We start from the raw sequence: 22636 nt of genomic DNA, 5'->3' as shown, positions 1-22636 counted from the left end.
GGTATATATACACAATGGAATACTACTCAGCCATAAGAAACGACGAAATCCAGCCATTTGTGACAACATGGATGGACATTGAGGGCATAATGCAAAGTGAAATAAGTCAGAGGGAGAAGGTCAAATACCATATGATTTCCTTCATTAAGTAGTAGATAATAACAACAATAAACAAACACATAGGGACAGAGATTGGATTGGTGGTTACCAGAGGGGAAGGGAGGAGGGAGGAGGGTGAAAGGGATAATTGGGTACATGTGTGTGGTGATGGGTTGTAATTAGTATTTTGGTGGTGAACATGATGTAATCTATGCAGAAATAGAAGTACAATGATGTACACCTGAAATTTTTACAATGTTATAAACCAATGTTACTGCAATAAACAAAAAATTAAAAAAAAAAAGAAGTTGTGATATAGGTATGTGTGTGTGTATATATATATACATACACACACACACAGTGGAATATTATTCAGCCATTCAGCCAAAAAAGAAGGAAATCTTGCCATTTGTGACAACATGGATGGACCTTGAGGGCAGTATGTTAAGTGAAATAAGTCAGAGAGAGGAAGACAAATACTGTATGATATCACTTATATGTGAAATCTAAAAAAAGAAAAAAAACAAGCTCATAGATATAGTAAACTGATTTGTGGTTACCAGAGGCAAGAGGTGGGGAGTGGGCAAAATGGGTGAAGGGGGTGAAAAGGTACAAATTTCCAGTTATAAAATGAGTAAGTCCTGGGGATGTAATGTACAGGATGGTGACTATAGTTAATAATACTGTATTGCATATTTGAAAGTTGCTGAGAGTAAATCTTAAAAGTTCTCACCACAAGAAAAAAATTTTATAGCTATGTATGGTGATAAATGTTAACTAGACTTATTGTGGTGATAATTTTGCAGTATATACAAAGATTGAATCATTGCATTGTACACCTGAAACTAATATAATGTTATATGTCAATTATACCTCAATAAAGATTTTAATAAGGAAAAAAAAATAAAGATACGGAAGAGTCATTTTCAGGGAGAAATCGAGATACGGAGGTTTTCAACAGTTGACAGTCACCCTCCTTTGTTATCCCTGGATGTTCTGGACTATTCAGTGTAGCCCCATTTCTTGTCTTTGTAAAACTGAAATCTATGTGGTCAGTTTCCTCCCTTCCACCTTCCTCTGCCTGTAGGATTGGGCCCACACTCCACGGCCTGGCTTCCGATGACATTTCTAGATTCATCTTTGGTTATCGCCCCATGCTCTGGTCTTAAAGAACTTCTCGTTCTGTGAACAGGTTATAATGTCCCACTCTTGTGACAGTGAGTGATAATAACACTGCCCAGGAGCTCGACCTGCTCCCTCTGTAGACTCCTGAGCACCCTTCCGGGCACACGTTCTTCAGATGTTCTCTCCTCGGGCACTCAGCCCCTCGAGCGCACAGGTGGCTCTCACACATGTACCTGATACACAAGAGTCAGTGGGTGTAATTTATGCAACAAGGGTGTAGGATCTTTATTCACCTATCTGCTCCTTAAGAAAATAACAAATTTGTATAAACTACTAAGACTGTCTCCATGAAAATAAATTTAGAAAGATTCCATACCTACTTATTTTCTACTTCATTTGGCTTTGGGGAAAAAAACAACTTTTTTCGTTTAACAGAAATATAAATGGAAATGGGTTCTTTCTGGAAGGAACTGCATCTTTCATGGAAATGTCAGGAAAGAATGAATCTAAATTTATATTCAACATTAGCAAGATGTGAAGATGTAACCTTTTTTCTCAATCAGATGTTGCTGATTTTATGGTTTTCCAAAAATATATGTAAAAACAAAGACAAAAACTATAATGCTGAAAACTGATAACTTCCAAAATCGTAGATAATCCCATAAAAGTCACTGGTATATAATTTCAAGTATGTTTTTTTCTTTGGAAGAGAGCCAATTGTCACTTATTCTTAATTAAGCTAGTCACTGAGGTATAAAGAGTTTAATAACATTTTACAGTTCTGTTAAAATAATTTAGCCTCGTGGCTTTCACATCTTTTTTGACCATAACCTATAGTAACACAGACATTTACATTGCGCCCAGTACACACAGAAATATGTAAATATGTATTTAAAAATAAATAACAGAAACAAAAATTTCATAATATAATACCTACCCTTACTTATGTGTGAGGCACTCTGATATTTTCTGTTTTATACGCTGGTTGTGACCCACTTAATTGAGTTCATGATCCCCCAAAGGATTGCAAGCTGCAGCTTAAAAAACAATTATCTAGAAGAATCTGTCAATCAACGTAGGAATCCCTCTCCCATTCTCCCTGATGGAAGATCTCAGAAAACTCTGTGCACGTTCCATGATGCTGCTACTTCACCGGAGCTTCCATTGTGGAGCTCCTGCTAGGAACTGGAAACTACTTTCCAATTAGAAATCTACTCCCCATCATCTCCAGGAACCAGTGGCAGTGCATACTCCTCTCCCCTCTCCCTGCCTCCCTTCCTTCCTAAGGTCTTTACCAAGCTCTTCTGTGTCTCAAACTGTGCTGTGTCCTCCATGTATAAAGACTTGGAACCAAGCCTTGTTCTCCAGGGAGGTTTCACTCCCGTAGAGGTGTCTGCAGCTCAGAAATGGGTTTTACAGTTGGATGTCATTTTGGTGGACAATGTGGAGTAGGTCTCATTCCTTGTTCATGTAACAGACTTTAGTACATGGAACTTCTGCTGCTCTTGAATTTATTTAATTAACTTTTTCCCCACAGCTAAACATCATCAACATCTACACATTTTTTTTGGTGGAAGAATCATTTCTACGCAGTGAAATACACAAATTTTAAAGGAGAGTTGGATCAATTTTGACAAATGCACACCCTGTATAACTTCCCTAGCAAGACAAAAAAACTTCTATCACCCCACAGAGTTCCCTCACGCCTCTTCCTAGTCAGTATCTCCATCCCCACTCCCACTAGAAGCGACCATTGATCTGACTTGTATCATCATACAACAATTTTATTTATAAGATCATCCTTTTACTATCGCCTTGGCCCACTACTCAACTCCTACCTCTTATGCCCTTGGCTGGAGGATGCTCTAATTTGTCAAAAGCCTTCTTAAAACTGGCTATTTGCAATGTGATATGTTAATCCAGACATAGTTGAAATAGTAAAGAAAACAATATTATGTTAAAATTTAAGGCAATATCATATAAAACTCTGTCAACTCATGGAATGTGAGGTCAACTAAAACTCCCAGGTACAAAAAATTTGTTATAAAACCAACTATTGCTATTTTTATATTTGTAATATTTTAATTTTAGACCTAAATTCAGAATTTTTTATTTTTATGCTTGCTGAAGCTAATCTTAGCTTTGCTCATTGTTTCAAAGTATTCAGTTAATTTTAAGTTTTGGAATCTAACACACTTTAAACTATTCCTTCTTGCTTTGTGTCATCCGCAGATTTGAAAATCACATGGTTTATATCTTCATCAAAATCTTAATGGAAATTTAGAACAGGATACATCAAGAAAAGAGTCCTAGGATGGTGATCCAATTCTGGTATCCTACAGACTCATGGGCTAACCTAACGTTGGGAGTGACTCTGCCTAACCGTCCTTACCCTACAGCTCCTGCCTCTTCATCTTGTTCCCAACGAGATCAATCACGTATTTTCAAGGCATGTGTTTCTGTCTGGATTACATCTTCTTTTCTGTCTACACTTCCATCCTAGGGGGCACATCCAGTCCAATGGATTAAAACACATCGACATGTTAATGTTCCCAAATTTATTGCTTCAGCTTGGACCTCCCACTGAACTCAGACTCACTTATCTAACTGCCCATGCGACATTCCATCTGGAATTCTGACGCTCACCTCAAGCTAACACATCCAAGAACAAAGAGTTTCTTTCTGCCCCCTCGCCCTACACTTACTCTAAAGTTTTCCTATTTTGCAAATGATATCTTTGTTATTCCTGTTGCTGAGGCCTCAATCCTTAGGGTCACCTTGATTCCTTTCTCTCTCACTCCATTCACACAATCAAACAGCAAACACTGTGGGCTCTTCCTGTGAATACACCCGATATCTGGCCACTTCTCGATCACTCTGCTCCTGCTGCTCTGAATCTGGTCACCATCTTCTCTCCTACAGACAGTTACCATTACCCCCACCGTAACTCCCTGACTTCCACATTTGTTTCCTGCAGTCTATGCTCCACGCAGCAGGAAGGACGCTCCTTTTCAAACTGATCTGGAACAGGTCACCTCCACTCAAGATCTTCAGTGGCTTTTGCATCTCAGAGCACAATCCAGTCTACACTACGGCTTCTAGGGCCCCATTACCTTTCCCTCAGCCTCTTGTTTTCTACCCTCCTCTGACTACTCCTGCTTTCCATCACGCTGCCTTTGCTCCAGCATCCCAGCTCAGGCGTTATCTTGTCCATCTTCCCATAATGTCCCCTCCCCCATCCCTCCCCTCCCTCTCCCGATACCCGCGTGGAGCACTCCCTTGCTTCCTGCAGTCCCCAGCCCGATGCTCAGTGCACTTCATCAGAGCAGCCTGTCACAACCGGTCCCACCCTCCTCCTCCTCAATCTGTCTAACTTTGTTCAGAGCATTATCACTCATGTTACATATTTAATTTTCACTCCCCCCTTTTGACATTTAAGCTCCAGGTATGCAAGTATTGTTTTCAACTGTTGTATTCCCAGTGGCTAAAACAGTCCCTGGAACATAGTAGGAGCTTAATAAATATCTGTTGAATGAATGAATTAAATAGACGAATCAGTGAGTGCCACACACAGGATTAAATGTTAGGTGAGAAAAACGTATGCATCCAGTATAATGCATTAAGAAGAGGGTAGTAAGATAAAAAACATTCAAAAATTTCTTTGTTACGCATTTTTTTTCCTAAAAAAAAAAAGCCTCTAAATTTGCACGTGGCCATCTAAAAAGTTTAAATCCAAAGCATTTGTCATAGGAGACATGATTTGGCCCGATTCTCTGATTGTCGGGCCAATCCGGAGCTAAGCTGGGCCTGACCTTTCGTGCGTTGCCGAGGCTCGTAAATAGGAAACAGTGTGCACAGCAGCAAAGACATGGAGCTGGAGAGCTTAATTATATTTAAATTAATGCGACAAGAGCCTGAAGAACTCTTCTTCTTTGACACCAACGAGGGGAGAGAGGCTTCTAAAAAGTAAGTCATCTGCTAAAGAGGGACCCAGAGTTTATTTGACTCTAATTCCACATAAATTCTCCAGATTATTTCGATTTTAAGGCAAAAGAAACCCCACAAATGCTGTATACAGCCAGAGCTTAGGTTTTACAGAGAAATTGACATAGTGCCTTTCTACGAACTGTAAAAGCACTTGCCTTGAACAACTCGACCTTGCTGATGATGCTGAAGTTCATGTCAGAGGCGAGAGCCAACTGCATCATGGTGGGCAGGGTCTCAAGCAGATCGGACTCATCTTCGTAAAGATAAACACATCAACCCACAGAGAAGAACAATTAAAGAAAAAAAATCACCGAAGTGTAAGAAAAATTTAAAAAATACAAGAAACGAAATGCCAGCTCTTTTTATAAATAAACAGCTGCATCAAGTTCTATATTTTCATTCCTTCTCTTGGACACATACACCTATCACAATAATGCCGTTACTTTCGTGAGAGAAAAGAGGTATTTTAGCTATGGATGACATAACAGTTCTGAAAAATTCCAGAGCATATAGTTATAACGTTTAACCATCATGGGACCAAAGCTAGTGAACACACTGGGATGGGAATGGGTCTGGTTCTTCTCTGATTCTGCGGGTTCCAGCCCTGACATCCTAGGGATGGCAAAAATAATAATGAGGACCATGTGGCACTGGAAAACTTACAGAGCTGTCATACCCATCGTCTCATTTGACCCTTGTGACAACCCTAAGGGTAAGTGTTCTCATTCTCGCTTTGCAGAAAGAAGAAAAGTAAAGAGAACTGAAGCTCAGGGAGGTTGTAAGTGACTTGCTCAATGGTGCATAATTGGTAGGTGGATCAGCTGGGAATGGACTCTAAAAAAGAAATGTGCTAAGTGAATAAATTCAAATTATTGTTATTTACTTGCTTATTAACTCAACGGAGAATGTGAATCCATTAAAGATTTTTCTACGTGTGAATTAAATGATGGGCCTTCAGGCTGACAAAATGTTCCATAAACAAAACTGCCCATTCTTAGTGTCTAGTATGCTACGAGTCTCTGACAGTTGATTATTTTTGATGTTTTCTTATATCCATTTAGAAAAGATAAGAATTGCTATCTTATATCCTTATTTTGATTCCAACGTTGACTCTAAATATGAAAATCCTTTCTGTGAAAACATAGCTCCTTGTATCCTAGGGCTGTTTGTGTCTAGTTCCCTCCTAAACCAAGGAGCTGGAGCAGTGTCTACAGGGAGAGTGGGAAGGAGCCCGCCACCGTTCTTTCTGCCCCTCTGCCTCCCCAGCTGACACGCCCTCAGGAACAGCTGTGGGTGCACAAGAGTAAGGCATGCTGTTTGGTCACTCAGATTTAGGAAGCAGTTTTAAACATGTGGCTGGGGTCTCTTAAGAGTGGCAGGAAGGTGACTAAAAGGTCCTACTGTCAACAACCAGTGGTTCTTATCTGCTCCTAACAGCCTCTGTGGTTTGAGAATCGCATGGTAATTTGCACTCTGGAAGCAGTAGCGTTTTTGGCTTCTCAGTGGCACTAATTCCTATTTTTATATGGTAAGGAACAAACTAAATACCGAATCTGATTATTGTCAACTAGCACATTTCTTTAACTTTTGTTGTTGTTAGTGCCATCAAGTCGATTCTGACTCCTAGCACCCCTGCGTAGAGCAGAGCAGAGCCCTGCCTGGTCTTTTTGCGCCATCCTCTCACCTTCCGGCGCCGTATCAGATAACGCTCCACTGCTGTTCATGGGGTTTTCATGGCCAATTTTTTCAGAAGTGGGTGGCCAGGTCCTCCTTCCTAGTCTGCCTAGCCTGGAAGCTCCACTGAAACCTGTCCACCATGGGTGACCCTGCTGGTATTTGAAATACTGGTGGTACAGCTTTCAGCATCAGAGCAACATGCAGCCACCATAGTGTGACAACCGACAGACGGGTGGTGTGGTTCCCTGACAGGGAAATGAACTCATGCCGTGGCCGTGAGAGCGCTGAATCTTAACCACTAGACCAGCAGAGCTGGCTATCTTTAGCTTAATTTACGTCATTTAATAACAATGATTGTTACTCCAGTGTTATAGTACTAATAGTAGACACCATGAAGTATTAAGAGTCTCTTGGAAGAGACTGTGCACCCTGCAGCGGGGTGGAAGTGGCCTGAAAGATTGCTGCTCTCTCTGAGCTCTGTGCTCTGGGGAAGAAGGTGGTATCGCAGAAAGAGCAAGTGTTTAGAGAATGGATGCACGACTGAGTGCCATTTAGGCCATTTCCTGACTCTCTGCCCTTGGCCAAATTTTTCAGTGAGGAGCCTTCCTTTCTTGGTCTCCTAAAATGGGTCGACGACACCTAATTATGCCATTCTTTTTTTAGGGGGAGGGAGTGAGGATTATATGGGGCAAAGTGTATAATACCCAGAATCTGGTAGGCATTGAATAAAATTTAGACTTTGCTTTTCCAGGATTTGCATAACCATTAAGTTATGGCTTCACATTTAAGAAAAAAGTCCTATGGTGTGAAAAACACCTTAAAGATCATTTAGTTGTTTTTCAGTCTTTTGTTCAAATCCAATTAGTCTCTGCTTCTACCCTGCAGAACTTTCATTATAAGACACGGCTTATAGGAGTTTAGTCAGTAATTCGCCAAGCTTACCTAGCATTCTTTGTGAGTCCCACGTATACTCATACCAAGTCCGAACCCGGTTCTGCACACTCCTAGGAATGGAGTAAGTGTTCATGTAGGCGATGGTCTGGTCCATGCAGGCCCGGAAGTTGTTCTGATTGGCTGTCGCCGCCCCAATTACATCTCGCATCTACGACCACAGATATGGTCACTCCACACCCGGCAGAGGAACTGGAAGGTTACTTAAAGTCCCGTTGACTTGAGTTCTCACATAATACATTCCATTCTAACGCACTAACTAGATTTTTAACACACTGATATTGGGTCCTAATTCCAACCACTTACTTAAAATATTGAGCAAATCATGTCCTCTTTCTGACCCAATAAGAACACCAATAAGACCTGTCTTACCTGCCACATGAAGTTTTTGTGAGGATTCAGTCACATAATGCATGTGACTGCGCACAGTCTTCTTTGCACACTTGTATATTACTGCAAAGATTTTAGTTGATATTTTAAAAATTCTACAGCTTGTGCTTATGTGAGGAATGTGCAAAGAAAGTCGAGCAATTACCTGGCAGAAATGCTCGTCCATTTTGGTGAGTCTTGCTTTGAAAGCATCCTGCACAGATTATCCAGCCTGGCTGGCTATATAGACCCAATTCATCATGAAATTGCAACCTCTGTACTTCCCTTTGTGTTGTGTAGACAGATAAAATCAAATCTCATCATGCTCAAGGCATGGTATTCAGCAAAAGTTGAAATGCGCAAAAATTACTGAAGCACCATCTACTGCTGTGACAATCCTTAAGGAACTGTCAGGTTTTAGTTCTTGGATGTTTATAACTCAGCCATAAAAACCCACTCTAGGTTAAAAGCTGATCTTTAAGGTCTCAGCACAAAAAAGATATATAGCTTGACTCTTCCTCTCACATAGAGGGAAGCAAGTGGTTGTAAATTTGCTTTGACTGTGGGTATGTAATAGGGAGGAAAACCAGGGCCTTGCTTTCACACTTAAGACTTCGCTCATACATTCTAGTAGCTGAGCCTTTTCTGCTTATGGAAAAACAACTTATTCTTTGAGGTCTAGCTCAAATGGCTCTTTTATGGTGATGCCTTCCTCAGTTTCCATTTTTAGAGTTAACAGGTTCTACTTATCAGAAGTACCTGCAGAGGAGCTATGCAGACAGTCAAACTGGGCACGTCTTTCTCAGTCTCTAACTCACTCCTTGGTGGCTATTCCAAATATTCTTCGACAATCTCAATTCCTAGAACTCCCTTGGCAGATGACGGACATTACTGAGTCACCCAAGGCCGTGAGAACTGGGATAGCAGGGGGTGGGTTGGGAGATTTAGTGGAGTTTTAAATTGGGAACCGAGGACAATTAAAAGCATTATTGATGGGTGTTGAGGTCCCAGAATTTGCAATGGCAGTAATCTGGATGGTTTATGTGCTGTGCTTCAGCAATGCTGGGTTTTCGTGGTGTAGGAGTTGAGGACGATGTGTATTCCATGATGTGTTCCAGGTGAGGGAAGTACGTGAGGACGTGAGAGGGAGAAAATGCCAGTCTCTATGAGCTGTATCAGAGAATAGGGTACTGCAGGTAAAACGTGATGATCAGGTCCGGGGTGTGTTCTTGGTGTCATTATGTGGGAACTTTGAATCAGTGGAGATTTTGTCCCAGCTCCTCTGCTTCTCAGCCTCTTTTATTCGCCTTGAGAGTTTAAGGCACAGTCTCTCTCTCCTGCCTCAGTCTTTCTTTTGGGTTCTAGTACCACATTTTCAGTGGCTTGATATTTCTTCAGTTCCCGTTGGAACCTCAAATTTGATATAGAGGTCGGTGTGGTGTGGTGTAGACAGCAGCGCTTCTCAAACTTTCATGTGCATATGAATCCCCTGAAGATCCTGTTAAAATGCAGACTCTGACTCAGTAGGTATAGGGTAAGGCCTGAGTTCTGAATTTCCCAAGGGATACTTCCACTGCTGGTCCAACGAGAATTGAACTGAAGCTAAATACAGATTTTTAATCTTGTAAGAATTGCCTTGGAATACTAAGGGCTAAATACATGTTAGATTTTGCTATTATTATCAATATTGTATTACATGGCTCTATCATGACTGTATGAATTACATGTATGAATTAGGGATGCCTCTTAATCTCTTTAAACTGGAGTTTCCTCATCTGTAAAACTGAGAAAACATTGAATGTGATGTGGCTACCTCACATAGATTATATGAGAAATTATGAAATAATATGAGTTTTACTATTTATATTCAAATTAATTTGAATTGCATTCCTCTGTAAAGCAGCTTCCTATTTTCAATGATTGTTAATGCAATCTCCCCAGCCATTAAGATTATGATATTTCATGCTTACAATTTTTTTTTTGAGTGTGAGGAAGATTAGCTCTGAGCTAAGGTCTGTTGCCAATCCTCCTCTTTTTGCTGAGAAAGATTGGCCCTGGGCTAATATCTGTGCCCATCTTCCTCTATTTTTATATATGGGATGCCGCCACAGCGTGACTTGACAAGTGGTGCATCGGTCCACGCCTGGGATCCCAACCTGCCAACACCAGGCTGCCGCAACGGAGCCTGCGAACTTAACCACTACGCCACCGGGACGGCCCCATGCTTACAATTTCTAACTGCTTGGTGTTCATGTTACCAAACTTAAGTATTTTCTAAATACAGTTTATTTTACCACCTCTCTCTCCACTCCCTTACCATGTTCAGGCTGGAGCTGCCACATCCCTGAATATCTGTATTACCCATGTTTTTTATTTTTTGTATGTTGATGCTTTGATATCTGGGACTATCCCTCCCAGAGTCAGCTAATTCCTGGAGACAGCAAACATCTCTACTGGGAGTGCCCTTTTCCTAGCCTCTAACCCGTCTAGAGCCTTCTTTACGGGGCTCTCAAACCCTGGGCGCTAGCCACCTGCTCTAGTCACCCCAGGGTACCAGACAACCAGAGACAGCTCCTGGAGCCTGCCGAGATTATCCAGACCAACCAGTCCTAAACTCGCTTACCCTGCTTTACCTGTTCCTTCTCCAGCGCTTCTCCGTGTGGCCCCCTGGGCACTGTGTGACCCTTCCTCTTGGATCTGTTTGTATAACAAACTATCTTTTCAGTGCCAATCATATCCTGATCTGTTGGCCTTACCATACCTAAATAATAATAAAACTTATATTTTAAAACAGTATTATCCCCTCCAATTTATATATATATATATATATATATATATATATATATAGTGTGTGTGTGTGTGTGTGAGGACGATCAGCCCTGAGCTAACATCTGTTGCCAATCCTCCTCTTTTTTGCTGAGGAAGACTGGCCCTGGGCTAACATCCATGCCCATCTTCCTCCACTTTACGTGGGACGCCACCACAGCATGGCCTGACAAGCGGTGCGTCGGTGCACGCCTGGGATCTGAACCTGGGCCGCCAGCAGCAGAGCGTGAACACTTAGGCCCCCATATTATATTTTGATTATTCTTCCCTGAATCTCTTCTTTGTTCAAAATCCTCCCCTGGTCGACTTCCCATTGCCTTTAGGATAAAGTCAACATCTTTAATTTAACATTCAGAGCCCTTAAAATATTTTGTGCTTACATACATCTATAACCTTATTTATAAGCATCCTTCACTCCAGTCCTGGTAATCTTTTTATTTCCTTTGTCATTGCCATCTTTCACACACTGTTTCTGAGTGATTAAACTACTCATCTATAACTGCTGAATCCTATCTGGTTTTCTAAGATGGTTCAAATGTGTTCTCCTCCATGAGACCCCCTGGGAAGCTTCCCTTTTCTGAATGAATACAAGGCTTTCAAGCTCTCCTCTGATACTTACCATGGACAGCAGACCCTTGACATTCATGGATGTAGGATTTGAGTTTTGACTATTTGTGATCAGCTTCAAATGTTATAAAGAATAGTTTTTATTGCTAAATTTTGTTAAAGCCTGGATTTTATTCATACCATTGTGAATGCCATGAGTGGGAACCAATCCTTTATCCAGTGGGAATAATCATTTTGTGATTTTGTCTAACTCTTTACCCAGTACACAAATCTCAACATGGTTGTTTTGTTCTCAGACATGTAGTGTATAAAGTACCTTCCAAGCAAGTATAACTTCTCAAGATGCTATGCTGTTGAGCTTTTTATTTCTTGCAAATCTGGGAATTCACAAAGATATTGGGCTCTACCCCTTGCAAATGCCAAGTACCTCAAAAATTTGTGTATTTGTTTTACTTTCTTACTAGATTGTGATTCCTTGAGAATAAGAACAAGGAGATGCAATAATGAATATTTATGGACCAGTGATTTATTAATTAAAGGAATTTAGATGCCATTTGTAGCTTCTAGTTTAAACGACCTCTGAAGTTGATTTTAACCCAGGGATTCTATGACAATATTTGACATGTAAGTAAAGAAGAGAGCTTTTTTGGGAAACTCCAAGAAGTTAACTCAGAAATTTGACTTTGAGAGTTTAACCTGACACTCATTGTGGATGGGTTTTCTGGTAGATTTAATGATTTAAAAATTGGAAGGCAATGTTGACCCATTTGCATCTTCCTCAAATTCATTAAAATAGATGAAAATTAGTGAAAAAATAAGCACCAGATAGATTTTGATTTTTCCTCTGTCAAATTTATAAAGACTTATTAACCTCTCAAAAATGACAGCATTGTATCTAGGGATTCACATCTCAATTTACCTGACCGATTAAGCTGGAGAACACAAAAACTCCCGAAAAAAAATTCAACAGTTGAAAAACAATTTCAAAGGTAGTTTGTGGTTCTGGAAGGCCCCCGATGGTAATTAAAGTGCGAACTGCCCAATAATAACATCTCAGATACCTGCGAAAAGAGAAGATATATATTTTGCTTTTTACTATAACATTAAAATACCACAATGCTTGGGAGTATCCATTACCACTAAATTTAAATAATAAATTTAAATAAATAAATCTAAATTGTAGATTACCACTAAACCAAGATTTTCTTTCTATAAGCAGCGTTGGCAAGTACTATACATACTAATGTAAACTTCTTGGCATGTAAAATAACTAAACAATTAAACCCAAAGAGGGCGTTCACTAGCTCTTCTACTTATCTCTTGCTGTAAAACAAATCACTGCAAAATTTAGTGGTATAAAACAACAACTATTTTATTAGGCTCGTAATTCTGTGAGTCAGGAATTTGCGCAAGGCCCAGCAGAGACGGCTCATCCATGCCCCATGATGAGGAGCCCTGGGGCGACCTGAATGGCTGGAGATCCTGGGTAGACTTGATTGAAGCCGTATGTCTGGGGCCTGGACTCTAACTGTTGGTTGGGTTCCTCTGCTCTTCACATTATGTCTGCTTGGAATGCCCAAGGTTCTTTTTCTCTCACATGTCTGAGGCTGGGCTGGGCTGGTTGGAACAGCTGAGGCTGGCTGCATATCTTTCTCTTTTCATTTAGCCTTTCAATATAACTCGCTTGGGCTTCCTCACAGCGTGGCAGCCTCAGGGTAGATGGATGTCTACATGGTGGCTGGTTTCCCCCAGAACAGCAGTAGCCCAGGTAGTAGTTGTAAGGCTTCTTATAACTCAGAAGTCCCATAATGTCTTATGTGTCTTATGACACATTATATTTGTCAAGAAAGTCACTAGGTCCAGCCCAGATCCAAGGGAAGGGATATTGGAATCCTCCTCTCCATGAGAGAAGGAGAAAAGAATTTGAGGCCATCTTTCAACTACCATACTAGTGATTTATGAGGAATATTGCAGAGATCAAGGATACTTATATAGATGGGAGAGCCTTTCACAGTTTAGATCCAATTGTTCTTAAGGATGGAAAACAGAACAAGTATATACCTCCTCCCTCTTTCCTACCCACATCTTATTATATTATTGAATGTGTAAACCATGGCAGAGACAGAGCAGAACTGAACTCCATCTTAAAAGGGAAACTACTCTTGGGCGTAACAGGTAATTTATCTAGAAATTTAGTATTGAAGAAAACCACATATGCTGAGAAATATACTTGATAAAGATTCTGTACTTAACTTGAGCAATTGCAAATGGAGAGACTAAGATCATTACAGTTCAGATAGGAAGGGAATCAGGAAGAGGGCAACAGAAGCGGATATGATAAAGACTGGGACAGAACATATCAGACTCACTTAGCTCCATTTGGCTAAGGGTTTCATGGAGTCCATAGTGAGGTGGAAATGGAAGTCAGTATTACAACCCTGCTATGTATATATATATATATATATATATATATATAATGTTGTAATTTTTGTGCAGGACTAGGTACACTATTTGCTATATTCTATGTAGGTCTGATAACATGGCCTGGGTTAGGCATTCCCATTGAATCCTTAAAGAAAAATGCCCTGTATATAGAGAACATCTCCAGATATTGTTATAGAGAGGCATTTGGATTTAGTGGGTTCCAACTAGCTAGTCTAGTATCCAGAGTAGACACAGAAAAGCAGGGCTTTTTATAGGATCCTGCCTTAGTCAGGTTTTTATTTCTTGTCTGGGTGTGCCACAGAAACATTAACACTTTAAGTAATTGTGTATTAGTCTTTGAACAAGAGCAATCTTTTTCTTGTGAAAATAGTTTACAATTTTCAGGTCTTTAAATAGTAAGAAGTTGAGGTTTACAAAGAAAGAAAGTAACTGAAGTTGAAGTCAATATTCATTTAAAGACAGATTTAGAAAGAAATTACTCATTTTGAAATTCAATATCTTTTGAAGGACCTGAGTTTTTTTTTAACCTGGTGGATATAGTTTGAAACCACTGTGCCAAGAGAATAAAAATATTACCATTCTAGGAGGCTTCCTGGGACTTGCTAATATTATAGTGAACTTGATGTCAGAGAACTACCTTGAAGAAGTACAAAATTAATTTTATGAATTACATTTTAACTTTTCAAATTACAATTTATAATTTCCCGTTACCTGATTTAGTTTGGTCACAGGTCCTGGACCTGTGGGTCCCTTTAAATTAAGGAAATTTATTGAACCCAATACTGCCCAAGAGTGGGACAGGAAATAGATTCTCTCCCCACGTGGCCAATTCCATTACAAGTGTTGGGATTATTGTCCCCTCCAAAGTCACTGCAGTGTTAACAGGAACAAACATATGAATACTTTCTCTTATTCTCTCATTTATAGATGTTGAAAAATAACAATCAAATGTGAAACTTTGGCATTGATTTTCCAAATCCGAAGGCTTAGCCCTGAGCTATTTTTTTGTGTATGAAATAGTCCGCTGTGTTAGTTGGAAGTTTTCTGCCCCGATGCTTTGAAGTTTATTTTGGGATTCTTTCTCAGCCAAGTCTTACACCCAGACATGCACAACCAAAGGTAAGATTTGTAATTTAATTAGATGGCATCTTATTGATTTTCTAGGATTAGCTTAATTAGTCAAGTGTGTCCAACTCTAATATTTATACCCCAGGCAGATATTTTCAAGGAGATTCTATCTGGCTGATTTAATACATGAACAATCTAACAGGCTGTATATATACAGCTCTGAGTTGAAGCAATAAGGCAGAATTTGACATAAAACCATAAAAAAATTTAGCATGAAAATAGAAATTCTTCCTCTGTGAAACAAATGTGTCACGAAACTTTCCCCCTAGCATTTTGTTATGAAAAATTTCAAACAAATAGAAAAATTGAAAGAATTTTATAGTGAACATTCGTATATCCACTGTCTGGATTCTACCAAGAACATTTTACTCTACCTGATTTGTCCCATATCCCTCCATTTTTTCATCCATCAATCCATCTTATTTTTGGGATGCATTTCAAAGTAATTTGCAGACAAGAAGACAATTCCTCCTAAACACAGTACTTCAGAATCTATATATATTAATGATAAATAAATGAAAAGCAATAGGATATATTGGAGCATATAAGGAAGCCATTCGGGTTAAAACTAATTCGGCCTGACCTTGTTTTTCCAAAAGGGCCTGACGTGGCCTGATGAGCACGCATTGTGCATCTGCTTTAAACATTTACAATGTCCCAAAGACAAGAATGATGCCCCTAAAGATAGGGATGTAGCTTCCCCGATATCGGCGTTTCCTTTAGGATAAGCATCTCTCCCTAAACAAAGGATTAACTACTGATCTGCTGTGCTCACCTTGTGACCACTGACCTGCTGACCTCCGACCTGCTGTGCCAGCTAAGCATCTCATGACAGTAGTAAAAGAGATATTCCTGTCATACATGATGTATGCTCTTTGTTCCACGATGGTATATAACCACTCTGTACAGCCCACATCTTTGGTGCCCTTCCTTCCTTGGGGAAGGAGGATCCTGGGCTAGTCCTCAGATCTGGCTCATAATAAACTCACCCCAATTTTGATTTATAGATTGATTATGGGTTATTTGTGTCAACATTAACTAGAGTTGAATATTTGTATAGTTGTTTTTAAATTTTGAATGTACAATAAAAGCACAAATTTTAAGTGTAGCATTTGATGAGTTTTGGTAAATGCATACACCTGTGTAACCCAACACCTGTCCAGACAGAGCGTTTCTATCACTCCAGAAAGTTCTCTCTTGCTTTTTCCCAGTCAATTCTTGTCCCCAGCTATGTACACTTTTGTGTAAGAGGTCTTTCACCCAGAATAATGTTTTTGAGGTTTCTCCATGTTGCTGTGCGTATCAGTAGTTTATTCCTTTTTCTTGTTGAGTAGTATCCATTGTATGAATATAGCACAGTTTCTCTGTTCTCCTATGGATGAACACATAGGCTGTCTCAAGTTTTTGGTTATTGTGAAAAGACCTTCTATGGATATACTTATGTAAGTTTTTTATAGACATATATATATATTTAATATATATTTTTTTGAGGAAGATTGGCCCTGATCTAACATCTGTTGCCAATTTTCCTCCTTTTTTCCTTTTTTTTCTCCCCAAAGCCCCAGTAGAGAGTTGTATGTCATAGTTGTGCATCCTTCTAGTTGCTCTGTGTGGGATGCTGCCTCAGCATGGCTTGGTGAGTGGTGCATATGTCCATACCCAGGATGTGAACCAGTAAACCCCGGGCCGCTGAAGTGGAGCATGCAAACTTAACTGCTATGCCCTGGGCTGACCCCGGTTATAGACATATATTTTTATTTCTCTTGGGTAAATATTTAGGCTTGGAATTTTTGTTTGTAAGGTAGGTGTATGTTTAATTGTAAAATAAACCGTCAGATCTTTTCCCAAAGTGGTTGTACCATTTTTCATTCCCTTCAACAATGTATGAGAATTCCATTTGCTCTGTATTCTTACCCCAACACTTGGTACTGTCAGTGTTTTTAATTTTAGCCATTGTGGTAGATGTGTAGTGGGACATGCAACTTTTAAAAGCACCCAATTCAACACTTTATGTGTGGATCTTCTTAACTATCCCAATCCATCTTAGTTCCAGGGTTCTGTAAATTTATCACTGGAAGCACAGAGGATGGGGGAGAACAGTCTCATTAGAGCATAATCTCCACAAAGACACGTGTTTATGGAGCTGGCACAATAGGAGTGTAGTAACATGTGTTGAATGTTATGAGTGAACAAGTGAATGGTTATGCATACCTAGTCTTACTGAAATTAGAATACAGGAAGATGGTATCTGTGAGCACATCTGTGTAATCCCCTTCCAGACTCTTCCCTGTTATGCTGCCAGCTGTCTTTCATCTCCCTTCTGGTGCACTGAACTCTCTGCTATTGTGTGTTTTTGTTACATCCAAAAGGTGTCTAGTGTCCAGATTAAAGACCATTCTTTTTTTTTTTTTTTTTTTTTTGCCAGTGTCTGAACTGAAGTACCTAGGGGACCCTGAGTAAATACCTTCATCTACCCAGGCCTCGCCATCTTCACGTGTAGAATGAAGGGGTAAGTTATTCTGAATTTCCCTAGCACTAAGGTATAGTAATTCTGATTTCTTCCTCACCCCATCTAAAGTCAGGATTCCCCTGACAGCCTTGCTTGCCTTTTTACTCTTTCCTTTGAGGATCTATGGGTTAGGGATTTGCTAAGAGGTTTGTGCACAGTGGGAAATTAATGTGAGAAAATAAATGAATTGGGGTATACATGGACAAAAGTATGCTGGGAATGTTTCTGGGTACCAAATAACCTGAACTACTTATGTTTTCCTTTTGAGCTAAGCCCTTTTCTTCTTTGTTAAATTTCACAGTCTAGTGAAGGATGCCATCTACTCAGTATAGGTGAAAATGACTTCTTGTCTTCTATTGAAATGAATAGACATTGTCATTCTGCTGAGGATTAATGGAATAGTAATAAACTTGACTCTCATTTTAAATATTCACAATGCTCCGCTCCAGCCCTACAATTTGCTGCCTAATTCTAACTAGGGCAAAGTTTACAAATCCAATGGCCTCATAAGCATTCTTCAATTTATAGGTCGTCAGAAACCATCACAAACGTTAAGTAAAAATGCTTTAGGCTTACAAGGTCAAAGGGTAATATGAAGCAATAGAAGGGGCAGGTGATGTTTGAAAACTGTGAGGAAAATGTAAGTATATTACTAACCGCCATATGCAAATTACCTTAAAAATACGTAAAAATGCTGCTTTTAAAGGCATTTTTTTTGTAAGGACGACAACCTTTGTCTCTGACAGTTGGTAAAGGATTATTGGAGCTTTGATTTTGAGTGGGAACCCTCCTATCTGAACGAGCAGGGCAGAGCCGATGGGGTGATGCTTATCTTTATAGTTAGAGAATGTGATATGTTTGATACAAATGCTGTGAAATGTACTGAAACTTGCTTTGTGACCTAGAAAACGATCACCTTTTGAAATTTTTCTGTGAGTGATTAAGAAGAAAGAGTGATTTTTAATTCTTGGGTGCAACGTTCTATTTCTTTCCGTTGAATCAAGTTCGTTATTTGGGTTCTCAAATCTTTTATATCTTTACTAATTGCTTTTGGTTGCTCGATTAATCGACAGTGGTGTGTGTCTCACACGTTGATGGTGTATTTGCCAATCTCTCTTCCTTCTATTAATTTTTGCTTTATGAACTTCTTTGATTTATTATAAGTATTTTATTAGTTGAACACACATTTAGAATTGGGATACTATATTGATGGTGAATTGAAGCTTTTACTGTTATATGGAGACCTTCTTTTTCCCTAAAATGATTTTTGTTTGAAAGCCTATTTTGACTAATATTCATTGACAATCTCTCTTAGTTGGGGAATTTAGTCCATATTAATTTATTGTGCTTACTGATATATTTTAAGTTGTTTCTATCATCGTACTTCATGCTTTCTTTTTGTCTTGCTGTCTTTCCATATTTCTCCTGACCACTTTCTTGTCTTTTTTTTGACTGATTGAGTTTCTCTTTTAGTTTTCTTATTCCATTTTTTTCTTCTATGAATAAAGAAGTTACCCTCTCTATTTCTGTTCCTTAGTGGTGATCTCACCACTTTATCCTACTCCAGCTTCAGTATGCACTTTTGTTTTCTAGACTTCGGAGATTCTTCTTACTTTCTAGAGAATTCTGCAATCATTGAAAACTGTGGTAATTGTAATTTATCTAAGAAATGTATCTCATTTACATTATATAAGTAATTACAAGTAATTTTATGACAAAAATTACAGGTAATTTATCTTAGAGAGGGACCACTTTGGATATCCGGTCTGCACTATAGCTGGAATTAGAAGCCTAAAATATTAGCACACTCTGGATTAAGTTTCTTATGAGTTGAAGCTGAGATTTCTTTCTTATTGTTATAATACAGATTTGGTCATTTCTTCCTTTTTTTCTTACTCCCCCTCTCTCTTCCTTCCTGCCTCCTTTAAATACCTAACGTGTATTGAGAGTTTGTTATTTACTTCACGATATTCTGGGCACTGGGAACAAGACACCTTCTCCAGAGATGCTGCAGAGAGGCATCCAGGGTGAGAAGAGACCCAGCTCCACTTCTTCTGGAAGGCACTCTGATGCAGCTCTATATTATTTTGCTAATTTGATAAAAACAGTTATCAGCCTCAGGCATCTAGTGATATTGGATTACATACTCACTTTTGGGCAATATTTAATACAGTTGGTACCTTAGTCAATTTTCTATATAAATTAGTTATTTATATTAAACTAAATACATAAATTAATCCACATTCTAAAGGGTATTACTTATCGATTTGGTTATAAACTTTCCAGGAATAGCTATTCTGTGTGTACGTATGTGTGTGTGCGTGTTCCCAATCAGTTGGCCTTCTGACGTTTTAAATTTTTAAAATCGGTTCTGGTTAAAAGTTCCAAAAATGTTGTTAAAATTCCTCATACACATCCCGCCCACTCTAGGTAGAGTGTAATTTCCTGAGGTATCTTGACTCTCTTTGCTCTGTCCTGTAATTGCTTTCCTTCCCAAGGCTGCTGTGAGCTGCCCTTCAAAGTCACGCTGGGACCTGCTCTTTTCCAGTAAGGACATTGCCTTGTAAGATGCTCAATGTCATGTCATCGGAGCAGAAAGCTGGCAGAGTTTACTTTATGCCAGGCTCTTGTATCTACTGAAAGGAAATGTCACTATTAAACAGCCCAGTTGCCATTACTGAGTCCTGATTCTGCTGTGCTAAATTTTTCAAATGATCTCTTTTATTCCTGAGACACTTGCATATCTAATTGTCAAGTTTAATTTATGATCCTTGTTACTCTCTAAGTGTTTAATTGAGTTAGTGGTTATAGCTGACTCATAAAACCATAAAATCCTTCAGTGGTAAACTAATTACCCACTGCACCTACCCTTGGAATAATTAACATGGTTTATTACTAACAATCAGCATTGGAGTTATTAAAAGTTACCTTACTGCTCAGTTGTCTAAAGCAGAGGCTTTTGAACTTTTCTGATCATGATCTAGAATAAGAAATGCATTTCCCAGGTCCACCCAGGACACACACACAAACACACACACACACACACACACACACACACACTCCTACTGGGTACTTCAGAGTCTCATATTTTCTATTCCACTCTCCTCTACTCTACCCTTTTTCACTTAAGAACATACTGACCTACTGAAGAGTTTTTACTGCCCAATAGTGGATTATGACTTATAGTTTCAAAACACTGGTTTAAGAAAACTCATCCATTGAAACAGAAAGTTAAGAAGAATCAATAAAAGTTTGCTTCAAAATGAAAGCTTACTTGTTTCCTTCACCATCATACACCCATCTAGTAGTTCCAATTCCTTCATAGTTTGAAGCCCAGTAATAAATACAGGCATTAATGTGCAGAGTGAACAGCAAATATCCAGTTGTTCGAATGACTCTGTCAAGGAGAATAAATGCAAAGTAAGGACTCATGTTGTTTCTGGAATACAGCCTATTTTAACATTTCCTTTTCCTTAAAGTCTCCACTGAATCTCTTTGCTTTAAATTTGCGAGCTGTTGATTCTCATTAGTACAGTAGAAAATGATGGTGCCATGGCATGTTTTCTGACAGCAGTGTCTTGACTGCGACTGACAGAGTGTAGAAAAAGAATCTCCCTCTCTTTTCACAGATGGTATGAGTCAGCCCTCTGAAAGACACGCCTCAAGGGTCACCTCTTCACTTTGAGCCCCATAAAATACGCCACGCTGATTTAACTGGATATCTCTGAAAAGCTCATGGGACTGTATGCTGTGATTAACTGAGACTACAGGTCTCTGTGCAAGAGAAGTTCAGAGTGGCAAATGAATGAAATTCAGATTAGAATGAATTGTCAAGAGGGAGATGTGAAGTCAACTTGAGAAAGAACGTGTTTATCGGTCCTTATTCTAAATGAAGCAGGTCGTAGTCCAATTTTTTTAGTCCTCTATTCTTCCAAAATCGAATACGACTTTGACACTTTATCTCACTTCAGTTTATTCAAATCTGTTTTAGAACATAACCTTATATTTTATATAGCCAAAAATCTGAAATTATCCACTTTCTTGTGTAGGGAGGTCATATTCTTCCCAAATACTGCCTAAAATGCTGTACCATTGCTTTCTCCCCTGCCCCCGAAGGATACTGACTTATACTTTACCTGTAGATATATGCCTTGTCCATTATAGACTCTAGATGGTGATTAAACTCAAAAAATGAAGTGTACTACGTAGAAAACAAGCAAAAGAAATCCAAAAGCGTGTTAGTCTTAGATACATCTATGTAAATACAATAGACTTTATTTGTTACTGAAAATAATTCTACTCGTATGTCTTTTAAAAAAAACTAAGGCCTGTTTAGTGGTTTTTTCCTCTGGGCAGCACGTTTTAGCACGGTGCCAAACTTCCAGAGCTAACCTGCTTTATTTTATTTCTCCCCTTTAGTTATAGTCTTGTTTGTAATGCGAGTTGAAAATCAAGCTTAAAAACATTTCTTTTTCTTTTTAAAGCATATAATAGAACTCTGTTTTACAATAATTAAAATCACGCTTCCCTCAAAACATAAGTAAAATAGGAAAAGTATAATGTAGTACACTGAAGTCATAAATAGGTCTTAAATCCTGTTGCTCAACACTAACATTATTTTTAAGCAAGTTGCCTTAAATGTGTAGTTATTTCCACAATATTTAAAGTCCAGTAAATAGTAGTACTTTTTAGCTCTTCTTTCTTTTTTGGTGAGGAAGATCAGCCCTGAGCTAACATCCTTTGCCAATCCTCTCCTTTTGCTGAGGAAGATTGGCCCTGAGCTAACATCTGTGCCCATCTTCCTCTATTTTGTATGTGGGTCACCACCACAGCCTGGCTTGATGAGAAGTGCATAGTTCTGCGCCGGGGATTCGAACCTGAGAACTCCGGGCCACCAAAGTGGAGTATGCGAACTTAACCACTGCACAACTGGGCCGGCCCGGTGGTTAGCTC

The 22636-nt window shown here is 39.2% G+C and overlaps 1 protein-coding gene across 2 annotated transcripts in view; it reads right to left on the bottom strand.

The window, feature by feature from the left end:
- The window catches only part of CNGB3 (cyclic nucleotide gated channel subunit beta 3), a 142260-nt gene that overhangs the window by 37579 nt on the left and 82045 nt on the right, over positions 1-22636 (bottom strand). For both annotated transcript variants that reach the window (XM_087420587.1, XM_004441130.3), the window contains exons 9-13: positions 21820-21884; positions 20958-21080; positions 12521-12662; positions 7831-7990; positions 5367-5464 (exon numbers count right to left, since the gene is read on the bottom strand). In XM_087420587.1, the coding sequence (XP_087276713.1) occupies positions 5367-5464; positions 7831-7990; positions 12521-12662; positions 20958-21080; positions 21820-21884 (588 nt within the window). The remainder of the gene's footprint in view (positions 1-5366; positions 5465-7830; positions 7991-12520; positions 12663-20957; positions 21081-21819; positions 21885-22636) is intronic.

The sequence above is a fragment of the Ceratotherium simum genome, chromosome 31, assembly GCF_057802395.1.
Source record: "Ceratotherium simum simum isolate JZ-2026a chromosome 31, ASM5780239v1, whole genome shotgun sequence".
NCBI classification, from domain to species: Eukaryota; Metazoa; Chordata; class Mammalia; order Perissodactyla; family Rhinocerotidae; genus Ceratotherium; species Ceratotherium simum.
Note: the sequence above shows the minus strand (reverse complement) of the source record. Positions and strands in the feature narration are given on the sequence as shown.